At 39.9% G+C, this 17,595-nt stretch overlaps 1 protein-coding gene across 3 annotated transcripts in view; it reads left to right on the top strand.

Moving 5' to 3' along the window:
- Positions 1 to 17,595, top strand: part of ak9 (adenylate kinase 9) — a 274,249-nt gene that overhangs the window by 145,117 nt on the left and 111,537 nt on the right. For 2 of the 3 annotated variants that reach the window (XM_087983041.1, XM_087983034.1), the window contains 2 exons: positions 2,977 to 3,038; positions 15,639 to 15,815. In XM_087983041.1, the coding sequence (XP_087839167.1) occupies positions 2,977 to 3,038; positions 15,639 to 15,815 (239 nt within the window). The remainder of the gene's footprint in view (positions 1 to 2,976; positions 3,039 to 15,638; positions 15,816 to 17,595) is intronic. The other variant, XM_087983046.1, reaches the window with a different exon arrangement.

The following is a 17,595-nucleotide window of genomic DNA, read 5'->3' as shown; positions in this document are numbered from 1 at the left end:
TGTAATATATATAAATTTATAATAAATTTATAGTAAAATAACACCTCACTTGATATTTCTATACCTTGGGAAATGAACTCTAGACCATCTTTTCCTTTTCTTAAAAATAAATTTAACCTTTGATCCACATTTTCTAGTAAGATGCAAGTTGAATTCTATCAATTTCAGTCATATCTTCTGCTGTGGGCATATATTTCTTCCTTTATAAACATTGTCAATATTTAGACATGAAAAAATATTATTGCAAGAAACTAAGTACATTTGTGATTAATTCCCCCAAATTTTGTCTTTTAACAGGTTTTTGCTGGATTGTTTATTGAAATTGTTATATCTTTCTTAATTCACCATTGTTAACATACTCCACAGAAAATCAAAAGCTTTTGGTTTGAAAAATAGTTAAATTAACACCTACCATGATCTCAGGATATCCTAAGCACTTGAATGCCAGTTAATGAATTTTGAACTATAGTTGCTTTTATTTTGTTTGTTTATGACATATATATGGGTGTCACTGACTAGGCCAGCATTTATTTCCCAGAGGTATGGTCTTGGAGAAGATGGTGCTGAACTGTTTGTTTTTAATCACCACAGTCCTTGGAGTTTGGGGGCGCCTACAGTGCTGTTAGGAAGGGACTTTCAGGATTTTGACCTATCAACAGTAAAGGGTATAGTTCCAAGTCAGAATGCTCAGTGACTTACAGAGAAAATTGCAGCTTGTGGTGTTCACTTGTAACTGTTTCTGTTGTCCTTCTATATGGTAATTTTAAGGTAGAGAAAGACAACAATGCAGCAACGTCCAAAAAACAATAATTAAGTAAATGACCAGATAATCTGCTCAAGTGAAGTTGGATGGAAATATGTTAGTCGGGATATAATAGGGTTCTTTGCTGTTATTTTAGCAATGTTCATATGCTCTTCTATGTTGGAGAAAGCGGTTGGAGTCTTATCTGAAAGATAGCACCTGTCATAATGCTTAGCTCCTTCAGTATCAGGTTGGGGCACCAGACTAGGTTACATATTCAAGTGTTCATTTCAGGGTTTGAACCACATGCTTCTTATACTTGGACAACATTCTTCTGCTGCTACAGAGCCATGGCTGGAATTTGAGAGGGCTAAAATGTTTAACTGAATATCATGTCAGATAGTTGGGCTAAGAAGGTCTAAGACATGCTGTATTTAGTTACTTTTGATGTTCACAGGGGATCCCTGCCTCAAGCACTTTTTCAAGGTCATGGGCAGAGCTTGACAAAAGAGTCTGGGGGCACAGGACGCACCCTTAAGCGTACGACCGGGAAGTGACACTACTATCTGAATTTCAGGCTGAAAGTATTTTGGTGTTACTATGTCTCTAGACAATATCACCATTTTTCCTTCCATGTACCAAGATCCCTCTTAGACTGATTTTTGAATTCTTCCCATATTGTTAATTGTTGAATATTTCTTGTTCATTTTCTTTAGCTTTACACTGATGATAAATTGAATACTTCATTCTTCATTTTCACTTTAAGAATCAGAGCATATTGGAGCACAAACATAGATGTTAATTGGCACATCATTCATGCACCAAAATAATTATCCATTTAGCTCCATTCTCCAGGCTTCAAAATAATTATTTTTTTTGAATATTTGTCTATTTCCATTTTAAAACTGTTCTAGATCCTGCTTATTTCACCAATCCTGTTCCATGTTTGCAACATCTCTTGCTTTTATTCTTTTCTCTCCATTTTCCTTCTATAAAGGTCACATTTGTGCTTTTTAGCTTGTTCACCAAACACTGAATTTACTTCATCAAAACACTTTATAGGTGTAAGATCCTATAGTAAATATTTTGTAAGGAAAATAGTCTGGGTTTCTTTGGTCTCTTTTTGCAATTAAACTTTCTTGTCCAGACTATATTTTTCTGCATCTTACTTCTCCAGTTTTGGAAATATGTGTTTCTGCTCCTCCAGTTCTTTTAATGTGTTTTTCATTTTACTTGTGTTTTCTATTATAGTTTATTATCTACGTGTAACAGATTTTCTTGCATGTACTTACCCTTGTACTTAAATCTTCTTTGGCCCAGTAAGTTTCTTCTTAGGTTTTTCTCAGCTCTGATTCAAATTGTCTAAATGAAGTTCTCAGAACAATATAAGTAAGTCAGAAAAATACCATAATGATTAGGGACACTTTCTCCAGAGAAATTATCACCAAATTTCAGCAAGGAGCAACAAGCCTTTAACTATTGTAAACTTAAATTACACCACTGTCTATTATTTAGAATTATATTTGCAATTGTAAATTATTGGATAGTTTATATTTTAAACCATGGTCTAATAAGTTTTAACAATTATAATAATAGTCTAGGGAGAACAGTGCAGCAGAAGTAAAAAGACAAAAAGCAGGAACTTTTTAAAAGAGAAGCATGAGCAATGCAAATTGATTCTGGCAGTGATTTCCAGATGATGGAATATACTATCTAAATAATCAGCCTCTGATGATAAAACAGAAGGAGCAGAATATATGCAATAATTCAACATCAGCATGCATTTATATAAATCAAACATCTTAAGATGCGCAAGAAGAGTACTGTGAATGGGAATTGACATAACCACAAATTGAGATGTCAAGATGACTTAAAATTTTGTGAAAGAGGTCATTCCAAAATTGATGAAAGGTAATTTTGTGTGGAACTTAAAAGTGGAAAGAGAGTCATCGAGGGAATTCCAGAAACTAGGACCTTGGCAGCTGAGAGCATTGTGATAAATGATGGATCCCCCAGAACTGAAGAAGTACAGAGAATTTGAAGATTTATAAAGCTTTTGGAATTCACAGAAAAGGGAGGGGTGAGGCAATGTAGAAATTTTAAAACAAGAATAAGACTTCATTATTCAAACACTTAATAGACACACAAGAATGAATGTTAATAAAATTGTTAAACTTATTGAGAATCGTACAGAAGTCCAAATAGACATTTAATATGATGAACTTCTTTTGTAGAGAAGCAATGTTAGCAGCTGGAGCAGAGAATCCACAAACAGAGGTAAAAGGAGAAAATGAAGGTATGTTACTTAAATGAAACAAATTTCACAACAGTTATAAATCCATACTCATTTTTAACTTGCACATTTGTTATGTTATTCAAAAGTTGCAAAAGCTTCAATATTGATCTACAATTAGTGGTCTTATTTAATTTTTTTTGTTCAAAGTGAAAACAAAGGAAATAGGAGCAATATGCAACATGCAGCCTGTTTTGTTGTTCAATGCGATAATGTTTGGTAAATTGGCCTTGACTCTAGTTTCCCAACTATTCCTCAAATCCTCCAATTTAGAAAATATTGTCCATCTCATCCTTAAATCTATTCATATCGGAACATTCACAACCTTATGGAGTAGAGTATTGTGAAGATTTGCAATCACTTTAGACATTTTTTCTTATTCCAGTCAGAAATGATTTAATTTTATTATTCATTTATAGATTGTGGGTGTCATTAACTGAATGAGCATTTATTGCCCAGCCCTGGCTGCCCTTGAGAAGTTGGTAGTGAGCTGTCTTTTTGAATCACAGCGGTCCATTTTGTACAGATACATCCACAATGTTGTTAAGGAGGGAGTTCCAGGATTTTGATTCCGTGTCATTGAAGGAATGGTGGTAAATTTCCACGTCAAGATGTTGAGTTGCTTGGAAGGTGGCATTGCCATGTATCTGCTACCCTTGCCTAGCTTGGTGGTCATGCATTTGGAGTATGCTGTGAATTGTTACAGTGCACCTTGTAGATGCATCTTGCTGCAACTGAGTGTCAGTGGTGCAAGAAGTGATGTTTGCAGATATGGTGTCAGTAAAGCTGGTTGCTTTGTTCTGGAGTATGTCAAGCTGCCTGAGTGATGTTGGAGCTGCTCTTATCTAGGCAAGTGGAGAGTATTCCATCACACCCCTGATTTGCACCTTGTAGGTGGTGGACAGGCTAAGGGAGTCAGGTAGTGTGTTACATGCTGCAGGATTCCTTGCCTCTAACATGCTTTTGTAACCACAGGATTTGTATAGTTAGTCCATTTCATTTTCTGGTGAATGTAACCCCCAATATTTTTGTAGTGGATTCAGTGATGGTAATATCATTGAATGTTGAGAGACATTCTTTAGTTAGATTCTCTCATTGGAGATGGTTATTGTCTGTCCCTCCTGTGGCACAAAATCCAACTGACACAGTACAGCAGTGTTTCACAGGAGACTCCACAGCACTGAGGATGCCACCTAGAAAGGGGATGAAACATCTGCAAACCAACTTCCCAGCTCGGCGAACATATTCAGAATAGCTGCAACCAGCACTCGAGCTACAAATCTTTACGCAAACGTTGAACAAATGTTACTTACCACTTGTCAGCTCAAGCCTGGATATTGTTCAGATCCTGCTGGCTACAGACACAGACCACTTCTGTATCTGAGATGTTGCAAATGGCACTGAAAACAGCACAATCATCAGCGATCATCCTTTCTTCTGACTTTATGGTGGATGAGAGGTCATTGTTGCATCACCTGAAGATGTTTGGGCCTAGTACACCACCCTGATGAATTTCTGTGGAGTTGATCCGAAGCATTTGTGCAATGGCGCCGAGTAGGACTTTCCAGCCAGAGCACTTCTGCTTCGTCAGTTCCTTTTTCTTTCTCTTTCTATTTTACTGCTCTTTTTTTCTGTGATTTTCCCTGTCCTGTCCCAATTTCTTAAACATACCTTGAAGGAATGGAGACGAGTCTGAGTCCAGCCCAGTGTGTAAGATGAATCACAGACGATGCCAGGAGAGGTAGTGGGTCCGGAGATGTGGTGTGGGCCAGAGCCTGGAGCAGGAGGCAGACCGAGCCCAGGCCAGCTTGGGAGACGAGTTCGAGACATGAGGCGTGGGTCAGAGCCTAACTTGGGAGGCAGTCTGAGCCCAGGCTGACCTGGGAGACCAGACCCGGAGGCAAAGACGCAGGTCAGAGCCCGGAGCAGGAGGCAGTCCGAGCCCAGGCTGGCCTAGGAGATGAGTTGCAGAGCAAGTTCCGGAAACAAGTCCAGGGCTGGAGGCCAGTGAATGGAGGCTTCGAGATCTGAAGCCTATCGGGCATGGACTTAGTGAAAAACACTACAATTTGAGTACTTTCTAAAAATGCTTTTTATTCTTACTCTGGACTTTGAGTAATTGAGTATTTGACCAAATAGTATCAAGGAGCCAGAACAAAATTGGAGTCAATGGGAATCAGAGGAAAAGCTCCCCAGGTTGGAGTCATGCCTTCTTAAAACTTCATATTACTACACTGGATAATTTTTTATTCTTTCAATTCTGTAACAAATTCGAGTGCATGTGACAATAAAGGAAGCTGAAATGATTGACTTTCAACAGGCACGACCAATTCTTTGTGCCAGGCATGACTCCAACCTGGGGAGCTTTTCCTCTGATTCCCATTGACTCCAATTTTGTTCTGGCTCCTTGATACTATTTGGTCAAATACTGCCTTGATATAAAGAGTTCTAAGCCTCATACCCCCCTTGTGTTCAGCCCATTTGTCCATGTTTGGACCAAGATTGTAATGAGTTCAAGAGCTGAGTGGCCCTGGCAGAACCCAAACTGGATGTCACTGAGCAGGTTATTGCTGAGCAGGTGCTGCTTATTAGCACTGTTGATGACACCTTCCATCACTTTTTGGGTTGGTCAGTGATGTCTGGGGCAAGAATCTGCTCAGCCAATGGGTATGGCTATCCATTGGGATGACCAGGGATTAGAAACTTCACAGGTCTATAAACTGCACTGTGTATATCTCTGTATGTAATGTTTTTCTTGCCCTTTAAAAGCCTGAACATCATTAAATCCTGAAGCTCCCTTCCTCACATGTCATGACATTTACCCTGCCCAGTCTGATTATGGTCATAGCCATTTCCATCCCACTTATGCACTTTCAATTTCTTGCACAATGTAAGGAAATTGCAAACACTCCTCAGCCTCTGCTTCTACATGCCAGTGAGCACTTAAACATCCAAATCCCCTTCCTAGTTGTCCCCCCTGTAAAGCCTTAGGATTTTCCTCCCACCAGGTTCCACCGAACCCATCTATGAGTCTGCATCTGTCAACCGCTCCCCCCAGCCATGCCAAATGAGGTGGCCATGCAAAATACTGTGTCCCTTCATTAGGCCAGGGTGTTCTTGTCCTTGATTAATAACACTCACATGACCCCTTTCCCATCCATGCTTTCCTGTATGCCCCTCTAGCAGATATGTTGCCCCATCCCTCACACTTGACATTTGCTGTTTCCCCTAGCCTTTTACCCACGCCTGAAGAATGATTTGCTGAGGCCCCTTCCCCCTGAAAACATCCTTTCCCCTTAGCTTTTGCTGACAGACCTGACAGACTGATTGCAGCCCCTTGAATGACCTAATTGAACAGCCCAGGACAAGAAGTGCCTAGACCCCAGGTCATGCCTGTATATCTTCCCTATTGAGTTATCTCATTGCATCTTGTGTACATTGTGGCACTTATGTGCCACTGTGATAGGAGGAGTAAATATTTAAGGTGTTAGATCAAGTGTTAATGAAACAGGCTGCTTTTCTCTGAATATGGTGTCAATTTTTTATAGTGCAAAGAGCAGACCAAAGAGCAAAGAAAATTATAACGCAGGAACAATCCTTTCAGCCCTCCAAGCCTCCGCCGAACCATATCCTCTATTTAAATCTGCCGTCTATTTTCTAAGTATCCATATCCCTTTGCTTCCTGCCCATTCACGTATCTGTCTAGTTATGTCCTAAATTACTCTATCGTTCCTGCCCCTACCACTTCCGTTGGCAAAGCATTACAGGCACCTATCACTCTCTGTGTAAAGATCTTTCCACATATATCTCCCCTAAACTTTTGCCCTCTCACTTTGAACTCATGACTCCTAGTAATTGAGTCCTCCACTCTGGGGAAAATGTTTCTTGCTATCCACTCTGTCTACAGCTCGCATGATTTTGTAGATCTCAATCAGGTCCCCCCTCAACTGCCTTCTTTCCAATAAAAATAATCCTAATCTACTCAACCTCCCCTCATAGCTGGCACCCTCCATACCAGGCAACATCCTGGTGAACCTCCTTTGCACCCTCACCAAAGCATCCAATTTGGTAATGTGGTGAGCAGAACTGTACGCAGTATTCCAAGTGTGGTCAAACCAAAGTCTTATACAATTTTAACACGACCTGCCAAATCTTGTACTCAATACCCCGTATGATGAAGCAAAGCACGCCCTATGTCTTCTTGACCACTCTACTGACGTGTGTTGCCACCTTCAAGGAACAATGGACATGAACACCAAGAGCTCTCTGTACATCAATTTTCCCCAGCACGTTTCCATTTACTGTATAGTTCGCTCTGGAATTGCATCTTCCAAAATGCATCATCTCGCATTTGTGTGGATTGAACGCCATCTGCCATTTCTCTGCCCCCAATCTATCTATATTCTGCTGTACTCTCTGACAGTGCCCTTCACTATCTGCTACTCCACCAATCTTAATGTCATCTACAAACTTGCTAATGAGGCAACCAACATCTTCCTCCAAATCATTTATGTATATCACAAACAACAGTGGTCCCAGCACAGATCCCTATGGGACACCACTGGTCACAGGTCTCCCTTCCACTACTACTCTCTGTCTTCTGTTGCCCAACCAGTTCCCTATCCATGTAGCTAGAACACCCTGGACTCCATGCAACTTCACTTTCTTCATCACCCTATCATGGGGAACCTTATCAAATACCTTACTAAAGTCCATGTATAAGACATCCACATTCCTTACCTCATCAATCAACTTTGTCACCTCTTCAAAGAATTCTATTAGGTTTGTAAGACATCACCTTCCCTGCACAAAACCATGCTGCCTATCACTGATAAGCCCATTTTCTTCTAAATGGGTATATATCCTATCCCTTAGTAACTTCTCCAGTAGCTTCCCTACCACTGACGTCAGTCTCACAGGTTTGTAATTATCTGGATTACCCCTGCTACCCTTCTTAAACAAAGGGACAACATTAACAATTCTCCAGTCCTCTGGGACCTTCCCCAATTTCAAGGCTGCTGCAAAGATATCTGTTAAAGCCCCAGCTATTTCCTCTCTCACTTCCATCGGTTATCTGGGTTAGATCCCATCCGGTCCTGGTGATTTGTCCACCTTAATGCCTTTTAGAATACACAATGCATCCTCCCTCCTATGCGGGCTTGACCTTGAGTAATCAAAGATCTATCCCTAACCTTAACATTGGCCATGACCCTCTCCTCGGTGAATACCGATGTAAAGTACTCATTAAGAATCTTACCCATTTTCTCTGACTCCACGCATATCTTTCCTCTTTTGTCCTTGTGTAGGCTAACCCTTTCACTCGTTACCCTCTTGCTGCTCATACATGTAAAGAAGGCTTTGAGGTTTTCCTTAATCCTGCTTGGTAAGGATATCTCATGACCTTTTTTAGCCCCCTTAATTCTTCATTTCAGATTGGTCCTACATTCCCAATATTCTTCCAAAGCTTCGTCTGACTTCAGTCGCTTAGACCTTATGTATGCATCCTTTTTCCTCTTACATAGTCTCACAATTTCACCTATCATCCATGGTTCCCCAATCTTGCCATTTCTATCCCTAATTTTCATAGGAACATATCTCTCCTGAATTCTAATCAACCTCTCTTTAAAAGCCTCCCACATATCAAATATGGATTTCCCTTCAAACAGCTGCTCCCAATCTACATTCCCCAGCTCCTGCCATATTTTAGTATAGTTGGCTTTCCTCCAATTTAGCACTGTTCCTTTAGGACTACACCCGTCTTTGCCCATGATTATCCTAAAACTTATGGAATTGTGATCATTATTCCCAAAGTAATCCCCCACTGAAACTTTAACCACCTAGCCTTGCTAATTTCCCAACACCAGGTCCAGTATGGCCCCTTCACGAGTTGGACTACTTACATACTGCTCTAGAAAGCCCTCCTGGATGCTCCTTACAAATTCTGCTCCATTCAATTCTCTAATACTAAGTGAATCCCAGTCAATGTTGGGAAAATTAAAATCTCCTATCACCACCACTCCGTTGCTCCTACATCTTTCTGTGATCTCTCTACATATTTGTACCTCTATCTCATGTTTGCCTTTAGGCGGCCTGTAGTACAGTCCCAACATTGTTACCACACCTTTCTTATTTCTGAGCTCTGCCAATATTGCCTCACTGCTCAAGTCCTCCATTGTGCCTTCCTTCAGCACAGCTGTGATATCTAGTTGACCAGTAATACAACACTTCCACCCTTTTACCTCCCTCTCTATCCCACGTGAAGCATCCACTTCAGCGCTGTTAAAGCTCCACACATTCAGGCGAGTATATTCCCTTACAGTGGTGAAACCTGGAGATGGTTTCGAGGCTGTGAGGTATAAGTGGCTATGGGGAGCTTTATGTAAAGGGATGATGTTAGATGGGCAATACAAATATTGAAAGAGTGCAAAGGTGAACTGCAGCAATTATTCCTTCCTATATAGCATGAAAACAAAATGGGAAAGGTGACCTGAGCATGGCTAACAAAAAAAAAATAGGGTTAACATTAGATCCAAGGAAGAGGCATAAAAATTGGACAAAAAGCAGATGTGATAACTGTGGACAGTTTGAATCTCAACAAGGGAGGACAAAGCAATTGATGAAGAGGGGCTAAATAAAGTAAAAGAGTAAGCTTCTGGTAACTTAAAAAATGATTGTAAAATGGTGAGCTTTGAGAAAATTTGTAGCTCAGGTTGAGGTTCTGGATGTAAGTTTCCTCGCTGAGCTGGAAGGTTTGTTTTCAGATGTTTCGTCACCTCATACTAGTTAACATTAGTTAACAGGATAATGTTACCTAGTATGGCGTGACAAAACGTCTGAAAACAAACCTTCCGGCTAAGCGAGCAAACTTATATCCATGACTGTAAAATCTTGTTTAGGTATGTGAAGGAAATAAAGATTAGTGAAGACAAATATAGATCTTTTGCATTCAAAAGTAGGACAAGTTATAATAGGGAACAAAGAGATGACAGACCAATTAAATGTATATTTGCATAAAGGAGGAATGATAATGTCACAAAAATGCCAAGGAACTTAAAGAAGTAGCGAATGCATTTCTGGTCATCTTTCAAGAAGCTGTAGACTCTGGAACTGTTCCTATGGATTGAAGGGCAGCTAATGTAAGCCCAGTATTTTAAAAAAAGAGATAGAGAGAAAACAGGGAATTATAGACCATTTGGCCTGACAGCAGTATTGGGGAAAATTATAGTCCATTATAAATGATTTTAATAGCAGAGGACCTGATTACACAGGATTAGACAGAGTCAACATGAATTTATAAAAGCAAAATTATGCTTGACAAATTTACTGGAATTTTTTGCAAATACAATTAGTAGACTTGCTAAAGAGAAGGCAGTGGATGTTGTTAACTGGGACTTTCAGAAGGTTTTTGATAAAATTCCATACAAAAAACTAGCATGTAAAATTAAAGAACATGAAATTAGAGGTGTGTTGCATATGTTATATGTTTCAAAGAGGTCATGGGGTCATAAAGGTATATAGCACAAAAACAGGCCCTTCAATCCAACTCATCCATGCCAGTACACTTCCTAAACTGAACTAGTCCCATTGCCTGCGTTTGGTATATATCTCTCTAAAACTTTCCTTTCCATGTATTTGTCCAAATATCTTTTAAACATTCTAATTGTACCTGCCTTCCTCTGGCAGCTCATTCAATACACGCTCCACCCTCTGTGTGTAAAGGTTACCCCTCAGGTCCCTTTTAAATGTTTCTCCTTTCACCTTTAACCTGTGCCTCTAGTTTTGGACTCCCCTATCCTTGGAAAAAGACCTTGAATATATACGCTCGAGGGAAAGAAGTTCCAGACTGTCAAGCCTCTCCTTATAACTCAATCCTTCCAGTCTCAGCAACATCCTTGTAAACTCTAATGAGAATAGACCCAACCTACACAACTTCTCCTCAAAGGAAAACCCCTCCATACCTATGATTAGCCAAATAAACCCTCTCTGGACTGCCTCCATTACCAGCATATCTTTTAGATATGGACTGGCCTACTTAAAGTGTATGGAATTGGAAATGGTGTACTGACATGGATAAGAGAATTGGTTTGCAGTCAGGAAGCAAAGAGTAGTAATAACAGGTCTTTTTTCCAAGTGGCAGCCTGTGATTATTAGAGGACTGCAGGGATCAATACTTGGACCCTTCTATTCACAATATATATTAATGATTTAAATGAGGGAACTAAAAGTAATATTTTCAAGTTTGCATATAAAACAAATACAGGCTGAACTGTGAGGAAATGCAGAGATTCTTCAGTATGATTTGGACAAGTTGAGTTTGCAGGCAAATGCATGGTGGGTGAACTATAAATGTGAAGTTATATTAGCGCAAAAACAGAAAGTCATATTAAAATCTGAATGGTCATAGATGGGGAAAGGGGGAGGAGCAACGAAACCTGAGTGTCCTTGCATACCAGTTGCTGAAAGTAAGTATGCAGGTGCAGCAGGAGGTGAACAAGGCAAATGGTATGATCGCCTTCATAAACAAGAGGATTCAAGTACAGGAGTAAGGATGTCTTTCTGCAATTCTGCAGGGGCTTGGTGAGAGCACAGTTGGAGTATTGTGTACAGTTTTGGCTCCTTGTCTGAGGAAGATTGTTCTGGCTATGGAGGTCATGCAAGATGTTTACCAGACTGATTCCTGGCATGGGAGGACTGAAGTTCAGGGAGAAACTGGATCAGTTAAGACTATATTCAATGGAGTTTGAAATAATGTAAGGGGATCTCATAGAAGCTGATAAAATTCTCATAGAACTACACAGGGTCAATGTAGTAAAGATGTTCCTGATGACCAGTTAGTTAAGAACGAGGGGTCACAGTTTAAGGCTACAGCGTATGCCATTTAGGACTGAGAAGAGGAGAAATTTTTTCACCTAGAGAGTAGTGACCCTGTGGAATTCTCTGCCACAGAAAATGGTTGAGGCTAAAGCATCAAATGCTTTCAAGAAGGGGTTAAATATAATTTTTAAGCCTAAAGGGATCAAAGAGAATGTGGTGAAAGTGGGAACAGGGTATTGAGTTGGATGATTGGCCATATTTATATTAAATGGCTGAGCAATCTCAAAGAATTGAATGGCTACTCCTCCTCCCTATTTCCATAAAAGTCATAGAGTCATAGAGCAGAGAAACACACACTTTGGTCCAACTTATCCATGCGAACCAGACATCCCAATCTGATCTAGTCCCATATGCCAGTGTTGGCCCATATCCTTCTAAACCCTCCTTATTCACATCTCCATCCAGATACCTTTTAAATATTCTAATTGCACCCACCTCCATCACTTCCTGTGGCAATTTGTTCCATATATGTAGCACTTTCTGTGTGAAAAAGTTAGCCCTCAGGTCCTTTTTAAATCTTGCTCCTCTCACCTTAAATCTGCGTCTTCTTATTTGCCCCCCCCCCTCCCCCACCTGAGGGAAAGGAACTTGGCTATTCACCCTATCTACGCTCCTCATGAGTTTACAAACCTCGATAGGGTCGCGCCTCCCTCTCCTACACACCAGAGAAAAAGGCCCCAACCTATTCAGCCTCTCCCTATAGCTCAAACCCGCTAGTCCCAGCAACATTGTTGTAAATCTTCTCTGTACCCTGTCAAGTTTAATGACATCCTTCCAACCGTGGACCAAATGTGTTCACAGTATTCTTGCTATCTAATTAGTGCCTTAAATAGTTTTATTTATAGTGTCTATATTCCACTCCTTTTGAAATAAAGGCCAGCATTCCATTTGCCTTCCCTGTTACCTGCTGTACCCATATGGTAACTATTTTGTGGCTTTTGCATTTGAATCCTCAAATCCTTCTGTGCTGCAGTTTTCCTCAACTTAACTAATATTCAGTTCCTCTATACTTCCTGCCATAGTGCATAACCTCATATTTCCCCACATTACATTTCATTCGCCTGGTTTTTGCCAATTCACTTAAACCTGTCTTTATCTCTCTGCTGAATCTTTGTGTCATCCTCATAACTCAGCTTCCAACCTACTTTTGTATCATTTGCAAACTTTGTAAGTGCACATTTACTTGCCTCATTCAAGTCATTAATATAAATTGTCAATAATTGTGGCCCCAGTATTGATCCAAATGGCACAGTACTAGTTAAATGTTACAATCCTAAACATTCCTTCTGATCCCAACTTCCTGTCTTTAGATTAGATTAGATTACGTTACAGTGTGGAAACAGGCCCTTCGGCCCAACAAGTCCACACCGACCCGCCGAAGCGCAACCCACCCATACCCCTACATTTACCCCTTACCTAACACTAGGGGCAATTTAGCCTGGCCAATTCACCTAACCTGCACATTTTTGGAATGTGGGAGGAAACCGGAGCACCCGGAGGAAACCCACGCAGACACGGGGAAAATGTGCAAACTCCATACAGTCAGTCGCCTGAGGCGGAAATTGAACCCGGGTCTCTGGCGCTGTGAGGCAGCAGTGCTAACCACTGTGCCACCATGCCGCCCACAAATTGGTTGGCCAATCATCTGTCCATGCTTACATACTACCCCAGTACTTTTTACTTGGAGTAGCCATCTTGAGCAACTTTTGGAAATCCACGTGTTTTATATCATGGTCAGTCACTCCCTTCTCACCTCTGGAATTAAGGTACTTGATCCAGAAATGCACCAAAGCTATAATAGATCTGCAGCTGAGCGGTCCTGACAGAATGCAACTTGCCACTTTAAAGCACTGTCGAGACACCTTTGCTGATAGTTAACAGTGCTGAAAATGTGTTGCTGGAACAGCGCAGCAGGTCAGGCAGCATCCAGGGAACAGGAGAATCAACGTTTCGGGCATAAGCCCTTCTTCAGCCCTTATGCCTGAAACGTCGATTCTCCTGTTCCCTGGATGCTGCCTGACCTGCTGCACTGTTCCAGCAACACATTTTCAGCTCTGATCTCCAGCATCTGCAGACCTCACTTTCTCCTGATAGTTAACAGTGGACAAGTAGAGCAATAATTGCCTGATTGGCTTTTTCCTTTTTGTGGACAGGCATATGCTGGACATTTCTTTTTACATTGTGTTTTATCTGTACTGGGACAGCTTGACAATGTAAATTCTGCAGCTCAAATCTTTAGCACTTCATTTACAGCCCAAAGTCATTTGCTGTATCCAGTGTTTTCTATTGTTTCTTGATCTCATGCAGAGTGAATTGAATTGCTTGAAGATTAGTACAAAGGTGGTAGATAAATACATGTCTTTCTTTTATGCATTCAAGGGCAATGGGCTGATGGTTAAAAATAAAGAAGAAAATAGCAAAGAATGTCGAGGCAGGTCTTAAGGCAAGAAAAAGTATAGAGAATTAATTTATGACTGGTTTCGACAAAGTAGATAAATTCAACGTTTTCCTGTAACCTGACGGCTCAAGGGACAAAGATTTAAAGATTTGAGCAAGAGGTACAGGGTTATTGTGAGGAATTTATTTTTCCATAATATGCAGTGTGACCTGGAACTTGCCACTTCCAAAGGTAGTTGGAAGCAGAGATGAGTGACAATTTCTTCAGGCAGTTGGATAGACATTGAAGGAAATAAATTTGCAAAGGACGGAAGTGCAGTACAGCAGTATTTGAGGTCCATTTTGAGGCATGAAAATTGTCCTTTCCTTGCAGGGAGGGAAGGAGGGTGATAGGGATAAGGAGGACGAGTGTGGTGAAGCAAGGGGCTGTAAAGAATTAAGATCAGTGGTGTAGAAGCAGATGGATATGTGAGAGCATGGGACAAGTGAAGAGGAAGAATAGGAGACCAGACCACAATATTTTTTCTCAACTACAATTTGCCGCTGTGTTGAAGGCTGTGATCTGGCCTCAAAGCTGATTACATTAGGTATGGTCTCATGACCAAGACCAGAAAAACAATGTGCATGACCATGTTATGGAAATATGGAGTCAAACTCAGGACTGTCATTCGAACATAGACCTATAGGAATAGAAGTGGACCATTCAACCTCTGAAGCTCATTCCACCATTCAGTGAGATTATGGCTGATCTGTGGCCTACTTCCATATGCTTAGAATTGCCCCATATCCCTTAATACTTTGCTTAACAAAAGTTTTCTGTCTCAGATTTAAAATTAACAACTGATATAGCATCAACTGCCTTTTGTGGAAGAGAGCTCCAAACCTCTATCACCCTATGTGTAGAAGTGTATCCTAACAGCTGTCCTGAATGACCTGACCCTAATCTCAGACTATGCCCCCTAGTTCAAGAATATCCAACCTATGGAAGTAGTTTATCTTTGTCAACCCTGCCTTTTCCTGTCCTATGGAGTCTCTGCTCCACAGTCACCATAGCTGCTACTATTTAGAAATGCCTGCTTTGCAGGGACACAATGAGTCAAATGGGCCCCTGTGTGCCATCACAATTTGCTAAGGTTTGGAATTTTTATGAAAACAATCTACCTGTAAATGTATTGATAAATTTGTGTCTTTAATATATTAGCTTACAATGTTTCCCATTAACTGTAGCCAGATGCCAACATTTTAGTTGATTTACAAAATTTACAAAAATAAGAGAAGAGAAAGAAGATCTTGTTTCCTCATTATCACCCAAATAATGCATTTCAATTATAGCTGATGAGGAAATGAAGGAGCTGGCTCAATCTAAATCAGACGTTGAGATTTATGAAGCACAAACCTCTGCAGAAACAGATCAAACTGCATCTGATCAACAAACTACAATTAAGCCAGAGCCTACAATAGAGTTGGAACACTCGCCTGTATCTGAAACTCAAATAGAACCAGAACCTGGTTAGTCAATCTAGTAATAGTTCTGTTTTCTTTTATTATAAAATGAAAATGCTATCAAAAAAAGCAATCCAAATACAAATGCCACATTGGTAAAACCTATCAGGTCTTTGGTGCCAGAAATGTACTTATCATTGATGTTTAAGTGGGCAGTGAATTTGTTTGAAGTTCTGAAAAGCTTATGACAAATTGGACTCAAGTAAATCTTCTTCCATGTACATAATTCAAAAACAGGCATATTTTAAAATAGAGGGCAATAAAAGAAAATTTACAGAAAACACTTTGTTAATGAGGGGTGGTATTTTATATTATGATCACAACTGACATTTTTACTGGACAAGCCAGATCCATACTGCAGTCTGGTTTGATAGATCATTTTGCCTTTTTGTGGTTTAATGTGGTGCTCCTCCACTGAAACACATACACACATTGCAGATTTACTTTTACCAATAAAATAAAAGTTTATTACACAAAGGGAATTAAGGAAAAGAGTAAGTCAATCTGTATACATATTTTATGTGTTTAAAAATTTTGAACACATATTACAATACTAACAGCACTCCTTTACAGTACTCAACACCAAAAATAATTCCTTTCACTATCATATATAGGGGTTAATTTAACTGATGATTCTATTCTCAGTCATGAAAAGCCCTTAGCCTCTTCCTAAGCATTTATACAAATTAGTTTAGATTTTCACAGTTCCAAATAACCCTTTCAGGGTCTTAATCACACATATCTGATGTGGAATCTTTAAACTAAACTCCTTGCATTTAGGTAGCCTGAGTAGTTTCTTCACACTTCTAAACCATTTCCCTTCTTCAGGAGAAATTGTTTTACACTTTATTCAATTAGGACTTATGCAAAACTGAAAGCAAGCTCTTTGTGTTTCTCTAAAACCAAAAGAACACAATTCCAGATATTTTAACAGAAAACAAATGAATTACACTGTTTACTTTGTTCTTTCATAAAACTCTCCCAATGTAAACAAATCCCCAATAACTTTCAGGAACTATGTCTCTCCTCTTTTTCCAAAAATCACTATTGTCAGAGACATGCTTGCAAGTTAATAATTAAACCCCCTTTCTAGACACAAACAAAAACTCACATGTCACTAGTTTAAAATTCAAACTTTAAAATAAATTATATTAAAATATCATACACCGTTAAGCACAGGTAATTGAATGGAATTCTAGCTGATGTGCTGAAAGAAGAGCTTTTAGGAACATTGATGAGTCTTGAAAAGGAACTAGAAAGCTTCCTGTCAACAAATCAGATTCAGGGTTATTCAAAATCCATAAAGTAAAGATTTTAAATAAGTGTTCTTGATGAACCAAAGGAGTGGCACGGTGGCTCAGTGGTTAGGACTGCTGCCTCAGAACACCAGAGTCCCAGGTTTGATTCTAGCTTCGGGCAACTGTCTGTGTGGAGTTTGCACATTCTCCCCATGTCTGTGGGTTTTCTCCGGGTGCTCCAGTTTCCTCCCACAATCCAAAGATGTGCAGGTTAGGTGATTTGGCCATGCTAAATTGCTCATAGTGCTGGTTGCATTAGTCAGAGGGAAATGGGTCGGTGTGGACTGGTTGGGCCAAAGGGCCTGTTTCTGCACTGTAGTGAATCTAATCTAAGTTTATCTCCTCCAAAGCATATCTTACCATCCAGTCATTTAGTAGTACAGAACTTGAATATTTATTGAAAAAAAGTTACATTTAATTGAAGCTCATCAGGATAATTTGCATGAAATACTAATGTAATGGTAAAGTAACATTTTTATGTTCTATGA

The sequence above is a fragment of the Chiloscyllium plagiosum genome, unplaced genomic scaffold (assembly GCF_037043375.1).
Source record: "Chiloscyllium plagiosum isolate Xiang-an unplaced genomic scaffold, Cpla_swu_hap1 HiC_scaffold_3, whole genome shotgun sequence".
Classification (NCBI taxonomy): Eukaryota; Metazoa; Chordata; class Chondrichthyes; order Orectolobiformes; family Hemiscylliidae; genus Chiloscyllium; species Chiloscyllium plagiosum.
Note: the sequence above shows the minus strand (reverse complement) of the source record. Positions and strands in the feature narration are given on the sequence as shown.